The following is a 7,218-nucleotide window of genomic DNA, read 5'->3' as shown; positions in this document are numbered from 1 at the left end:
CGGCTCGTCTTGTAAGGGGCAAACCTCTGTTTCTTCCTGAAGAAGGTTTGTTTTTGACCTTCAACCCTCTTTTTGGCAGCGAGGCCCCACCTCACTTGCAAATTTTGGTTTGTTCTCGCAGCGTCTTGTAGTACCTTGTTCACCTCCTCCTGAGGAAAAAGGTTCTTACCCCAGCAGGGGGAAGCTATCAGCCTATTCGGTTCATGCCTGATCGAGGCCTCAGAAAGAACGTGTTTCCTGCAACTAACCCGAGCCGAACAAAACTCGTGTAAGTCGATTTGGAAGGACAGAGACAGGTTCTTTGTGAATACCCGGAACAAGGTCTCGGTCGGATAAAGTGAGGTTAGGGACTCCACGGAGGTAATGGAGTGGAGAGACCTAGCTAACCTATTCCGTGCCTCAAACTCAGTCTTGAGAAGAATATCTGGTAATTTAGGAAGCTTCTCGGAGAACAGATTAGAGGCACAGTCTGGGTCTAACTTCCCTACTGTGAAAGTAGCGGGGGCATCATCCCAGATAGTAACGGTACTCAGAATGAGCATGGAGGTGGGATCCGTCTCTTTAAGAGCTGGCATGGCAGAACCTTCTTTGATAGCCTGAAAAGTAAGAGCTGCCACTTTATCTGTAATAGGCAAGGTAATAACTGGAGAAGCTGTAAATATGGTGTAGGCTCCTTTGTGTGGGGTGAGCTTGGAATTAGTGCACCCCCAGTCTGACAACGTCCTGGCCCAGAAAGCTTGGGCCTGCTCTTTAGGGAATATTACCGTTTCCTTCGGTACCTTGTCTAACCTAACCAAGGCATGTTCTTTCAATCGGACGAAGCCGTTGAATGGGAATTCTAGTCCAGGAGGGTAAAATTCTAAGTCCTCTAGAGGACGGGTGCCTATGCCCTCTAGAGTTATGGCACCATCAATATATGGAGCATGTAAGGCAAACCTCCAAGGGTTGTTTTTCTCGAAGGGGGGTAACTTCGATGCGTCCGGGGCTGAAGGAGGGGGCATCTGAGTTCCGGAACGGATGAGACTCGCCACCATATCTTTGAGCTCCGTCATAGCTCCTTGGTCTGCCCTAGACTGTTGTAGATGCTGTTGTATCTGTTCTTTCACAATATCCCTGACCATGGCGGCGGATAAAGGGGGCTCCCGAGCCCGATCCTCTAACGAAGCCCTGGACTTAGTGGACTTTGACTTATTAGGAGTCACGGTTTTAGGTATAGTAATATGAACATCAGGATCCTTTGAGGGTCCCAGAACCGGTGACACTGATAATGGCAAAGCTGAAGGCTTAAAGGTCCGTAGTGGCTTCACCTTGGGTCGTACAGGAACGGAGGGACCTCGAGGAGAAGCCGTAGGTTTATCAAAGCCGTGAAAGGAAGTAGTAGAGGAAGGAGTGTGGGGTGAAAGGGGGTCCACCAACTCAACACCACCTACCTGCTCATCCATGGGTTCCTCGTCCAGACCTAGGTAGGGCTCGGCCTCCGTCACTAAAACCTCTTCCTCAGTTAGAATGGTTGCTCTAACCACCTCAATTAACGGGGCTGCTGTCTCCGGTGGAACTGCTGCAGTAGTAGAGCCTGGGAATAGGCGAGAAGCCATGTCTCCATCAAGGAGATAGGGTGCGCCAGACGGCGCATTCCTCCCAAACCCTGACACCCAAGGACGGAGAGTAGCTCTCGCCTCCCTGAGAGATTCATCATCAGCCTGAAAGAGGAGAGGGGAATTAATGATGAAGCCAAAACTGATGTCAATATATAAAGAGCAATTAATTCTTCGCAAAGGATATTAACAGGAACAAACTAGAACCAACTTACCTCCTCGCTCAGGAGTAGGGCTGACAGCTCATAGCAGAGCATGCATGACTCCGGAAACCATATCGTATAGGGGGCTTGTCTCGGTTCCCGAGAGAAGGATATGGGCATGGGCCCGGCATAGATCATGGCCCATGGGATCAGTAAAGGCAGCGGAGCAGCCCCTGGCAGCGCAGCGGACTTTCTGTAAAAAGAAAGAAGACATAAGTCTGGATGTTCCTTGAGATTCTGGTCATTGACATATGAATCAGAAACACTAAAATCTTAATTATGTGTGAGTATGGTAGTAGCTAACACCTTAATAAATTAAGAAATTATATTAGAAACCAGTAACCACGTAACATGAATCTCTAATCTTCATCGGTATCACACTGTTAACTCCGGTTCTGGACGTCTGCTTGATCTCTGTTTGTACCGGAGATCCGGTAGCAAAGGCCCGTCATCGTGATATCGTGACCGTCTCCGGTACGATAACATTAACCTCAATGAATGAGTTATCTCCAGTGAAGCCGGAGATACGATGAAAAAGGGGGCCATAACGGTGTAATTGTGATCAAACATGACAAAGGTTCGTGTGTAAAAGGCTTCAGCCGGAGTCCGAGTGCCGGATTTCACCGTTGCACTCCAAAAATCTGCTCCGGTACGATAACTAGTTCTCACCCAATGAGTATCCATTATAGCGGAGCATAACTCAAGGCGGAGCTAAGCATAACTCAAGGCGGAGCTAAGGGTGTCGGTATAAAACGACCCCAATTAATGACTCATACACTAACGTACCTATTAATAGTGTTAGCTATATTAACAGTAACCACATCAATAAATCGTTTATAATATTAAACGTACTATCATCAACTCTGATACTAAGAGGAGGCCTGAATAACTCGTGATCGTATAAAAACGGAGAACGGGAAATTCACCTCTCTTACTCGAGCTAACAAAGAAAACGAGAGAAGGGATAACTCATATCTGTAGAACAGGAAACGAGCACTCTATGCTTTCGCTCTCAAGGTTACATAATAAAAAACTAACATCACACAATAAAATAAGAAAATTAATAAAATTGATTGCTTTTTCTTAGTAATTGTAATAACGAAGAATAACGACAACGTAACAAATAAACAAGGATATAGTCTAAATCGAACCCTCCTGAGGCGAGTACAAACTAACAGACTAAATCGCTACACTTTAAATCGCTATACTTTAAACCGCTATTCTTTAAATCGCTATTCTTCGTAGGTCCAAATTGGACTTGCAAGCAAATAAATACCATAGTAAAAACTAATAATAATTTTCTGGGCTCGAACCTGTGCCGCCCAGTGAATAAGCTCCATTTAGCACTTATTCTTAGGTAATTTACTGTTAAATATACCAGAGAAAAAATGTAAAGGAGTGCTAGGTTAACTAGCTCGCTCACCTATTGGTGTCGGTATAAAATTGGGCGTATAATCCAGAGGTCCCGCACTATTTAGATTTATCCACGACAAAGACCCCAATGGAGGAGAGCCGTTCAACCTCACTCGGCACCACCAACTCTGCATCCGCTCAGAACCCAACTCCTTTTAGCACGCCTGTGTTGTAACCCGCTTTTTTGTTGTGCTCTCGTATTTCGCTATTTTCACTGGATTATGGCTTCTTCATCGGTTTCCCAGGAGACACCGTCTAAGTTAAGTACCAAGCTATGTTTTGAGCAATCTAGATCGTTTAATATTTAAATTATAGGAGTTTATTCTCTTCGTTCATATCGATCTTGCTTGATTCCGCTTACAGTTGGTACTCCTGTTTTGAGAGCTTTTAGTTTCACTCGCGGTGTTACTATGTGTATTATTTTTATTATTAATTAAATGTTATTTGTTATTGTGGATATTCATTATTTAGCGTTTAGAACCCTCGTGGTTCATTTTTAGGGCCGATATCAGTTACGTATCGTTATGGCTTGCCGACCTTCGTTACTAGGCGGCAATTTTATTTTATAAGTCATCAGGTGTGTCCTTTGTGATTTATTTATTATGTTGCATGCCTTGCCCTAAAAATTTTTTATGTGTATATTTATATAAGTGTTCAACGCTATTACTATTATAATGAATATATGTGCTATTACTCCGTTTGATCTGTCTGGTTGGGGATCGTCAGTTGGTAGCCCTGCTGCTCCGTATCACGTGATCCTCCCCCAAGCTCCCCCTTAGGCTTCTCTCCCCCCTCCCCTAGGGGACCGTTGCCTTCCCTCCTTTTAGAGGGGGTAGTTCAGTGTGTATGGACTTTGTCCTCCGGGTGTCCCGGCGGGTTCGTCTCTGTCTAGACGGGTTGGCCACCGGTCAACAGAGCTGGATCCCGGTGCACCCTATTTTATATTCACTTATCACACTTTTATTATGTTATACGAAACCCTCCGGGTTCGGTTGGCGGTTCTTATCTACAGTTCCGCCCCCCTATTAATTTATAACAGTTCCTATGATTATATATGATTATATATGACAGATTACTATCTCGGAGTTCCTATATGAATTGGTTTATGGATATACTTTTATTTCCCGGCCCGGGGCTTAACCTCGCTCCGGGAAATCAGACACTATGTGTCTTAATCCTTTGTTGCATCCTTTTTATGCTCCCGGCTCTACCGGAATGGATAGCTATACTCTAGTCTTAAGTTAGACTTATGTTTAGGCCCGGGGCCTCCGGACCCGCCCCTACTTAAGAGTATTACAGTTAAGCTCTAGTCTTAAGTTAGACTTATGTTAGGCCCGGGTCCTCCGGACCCGCCCCTACTTAAGAGAATTACAGTTTCTCATATACTATTCTTTTTATAGATGGTGCATTGTCAGACGACGGCCTGTGCGGCTGTTCTGCATCAGCCTTGTGGGCATACCGTATGTCGGTCTCACGCCCTCTGCGGGGTTCAGCTGGAGGACATCGTGGTCTGGCACCCTGATAACTGCATGGTCTGTTTTGACCTCATCACCACCCTTGGATCTGACTCGGTGAGTCCTGTTGGCTATGTTGCCTTCTTATTTATTTTACCTTTTTTGGTATACATACACTATTTAGTAAGATTTCTATGGTCTTGAAGGACCACTGGGAGTCTTCCTTTTTATAACTCCCGCTATTATTTCAGGCATCCCCGGAGCAAAAGTCTGCGGCTCGGGCCACACTGAAAGTGTGGGTTGGTGGTTTTGCCCGAAACGTGAAATCCAAGCAGCCTTACGTCCTATCCGAAGACTATTGTGCCATGGTCTATCCTAACGCCAAGTCTTCAGCCGCTGTGGCTAGGCATGTTGCAGCTCCCATCATTGCCCACATTGATGCCACCATAGCGGGGTTTATTGATCAAGATCAAGATCCGTCGGATGCCCCCGGAAATCTGGAAGACAATGTTGCTTCCATGAACCTGGACGTCGAACCCATGTTATTGGATGATCCGGACGCAGGTAGGGTGGTAAGTGAGGCAGGTGTTACCGGCGCTGAGATTCCTATCCTCAGCCCCGCTCTTTCTTCTTCTTCTGATCGCTCTTCCTTTCATGGTTTTTCTGGGGACCGTGATTCGTCTCAACGATCGCACCCGGTTCCCCCCAAGGATAAGTCTACATCTAGAACCTTACCTAAAGCTCGTAAAGCAGAATACAAACCCGTCATCTAAGGCTTCTGGCTCCTCCTCTAAGTCTCACGACCCGGGAGTACAATCCGCCACTCCTGCTCCTAGCCCGGGCCTTTCCGAATCAGCCATGCTTCGCATTGTGTCGGAGATGCAAGCTAAGTTGGTGTCGGAAATGCAGGCCAAGATGGACACGATGTTCTCTAACATCGGTCAGAGACTTGGGGCATTAGAGCAAGGTGCTCCGGAGCGAGTCCAAAGCTCTCTCATCCCGGATGCCTCTAAGCTTCCGCCGTTTACCAAGAATAATCCTTGGCGCATGGCTCTTCATTCTCCGTTCTCAGACGGAATGTTAACTTTGGAAGGTCTTGGCACTCGTCCTCTAGAGGACTTTGAATTCTTTCCTCCTGGTCTGGCATTTCCATTTCATGGTTATGCCAGGCTTACCGAGGAAGCTCTGGTTCGGCTAGATAAGGTCCCCAAAGAGACCGTCATCTTCCCAAAAGAACAAGCCCAATCTGTTTGGGCTAGGTTCCTGAACGACATTGGTTGCACCAACACCATGTTGACGCCGTATAAGAGTTCCTTCACAATGTTTTTAATGGACAAAAACACCGTGACTCCATGCGTCAATAAGGTAGCAGAGCTTGCTTTCCAATATGCTCTGGAGGAGAAGCCCTTGCCTCCCATCCGAGAGGTGGATCCGATCTCCCTCCTTCTTCCTTCTGGCATTGAGTGTTGGGACAATGTCCATACCACTTTTACCTCTGGCAAGCTTTCAGCGGACTGTGCCTCAGTTATGTTTAGTGAGCGGCTTCCCCGTCTCCCGGAATCCCTCATTAAACAGGAGTATGATTCCCGCCTACGTGTTGGCCGAACTCTGAACTTGGCCACATCCACGGAGTCGATAGCCTTGACTTATGATACTGAGAGTATCTTTAAGTCTCTCAATAAGGCTACGTTGCAGTCATTGTATTATGATCTTTATGACTTCGCTATTGCTAAACGTAGGTGTCGCAAACACGTCCTGGCTGAGGCGACTATTAGGCACGAGCCTAATAAGCTTATCCGGTCCTCCTGCTGGGGTTCAAATCTCTTCCCTGAGGATCTTGTGGAGGAAGTCTTGGCAGAGGCCACTAGAGTCAATCAGAGCCTTAAAGCCCGTTGGGGTTTGACTCCTAAACGGAAATATGACCCCGCAAATTACCAAGCCCGGGGTAGGAAGAAGCTCCGCCCGTATACCTCCACCCAGTTCAGGCAACAGCAGAGTAGTTCGTCCAATTTCCGACTGCCTCTTCCTCCATCTCCCGTTGCTCCTGCGCAGCCTTCCACCTCTCAGGCTCCTTCGGACGACTATGTCACCGTTCTGCTCCCTAAGAGCCAGCTTTCCGGTGCCTCCACCACCTCTCCTGCCTTTAACCAGTCTTATGAGGCTCATAGCTCTTCCCAGAGTTATAACAGAGGTAGAGGCTACCACCGTGGTTCAAACCAGAACAAAGGTAGAGGAAAAGTCTTTCGCAAGGGAAAGAACTTCCGAGGCGGACTTGGAGGCAACTCCTCAAGCCAATACTGAGGTGCAGCAGGTAGGGGGGAGGCTTTATGCCTTCCGCAACAAATGGAGGTTCAGTCCCTGGGCTTTCAGTATCATCTCCAAGGGACTGGGGTGGAGTTGGATTCAAGGGCCTCCTCCTCCGAACAAATTTCATCAACATTCCACTCCGGACCTAGTCGAATTTGTCCAGGATCTGTTACAAAAGAACGCCATACAAGAAACGAAACACCTGAAGTTTCAGGGTCGGCTGTTCAGTGTCCCGAAGAAGGATTC

At 47.0% G+C, this 7,218-nt stretch overlaps 1 protein-coding gene across 1 annotated transcript; it reads left to right on the top strand.

Moving 5' to 3' along the window:
* The first annotated feature begins 4,247 nt into the window (after positions 1-4,247).
* On the top strand, positions 4,248-6,976 carry LOC137646782 (uncharacterized). The gene is made up of 2 exons (XM_068379870.1): positions 4,248-4,782; positions 4,917-6,976. The coding sequence occupies exon 2, from the start codon at positions 5,320-5,322 to the stop codon at positions 6,964-6,966; it is 1,647 nt and encodes a 548-aa protein (XP_068235971.1). The 5' UTR covers positions 4,248-4,782; positions 4,917-5,319; the 3' UTR covers positions 6,967-6,976.
* The last annotated feature ends 242 nt before the right edge of the window (positions 6,977-7,218 follow it).

The sequence above is a fragment of the Palaemon carinicauda genome, chromosome 9 (genome assembly GCF_036898095.1).
Source record: "Palaemon carinicauda isolate YSFRI2023 chromosome 9, ASM3689809v2, whole genome shotgun sequence".
In the NCBI taxonomy this organism is placed as follows: Eukaryota; Metazoa; Arthropoda; class Malacostraca; order Decapoda; family Palaemonidae; genus Palaemon; species Palaemon carinicauda.
This window is presented reverse-complemented; position numbering and strand designations above follow the sequence as displayed.

Coding starts and splice junctions, on each gene's coding strand:
- LOC137646782 (XM_068379870.1), top strand. CDS start 5,320: ATGGTTTTTCTGGGGACCGTGATTCGTCTCAACGATCGCACCCGGTTC.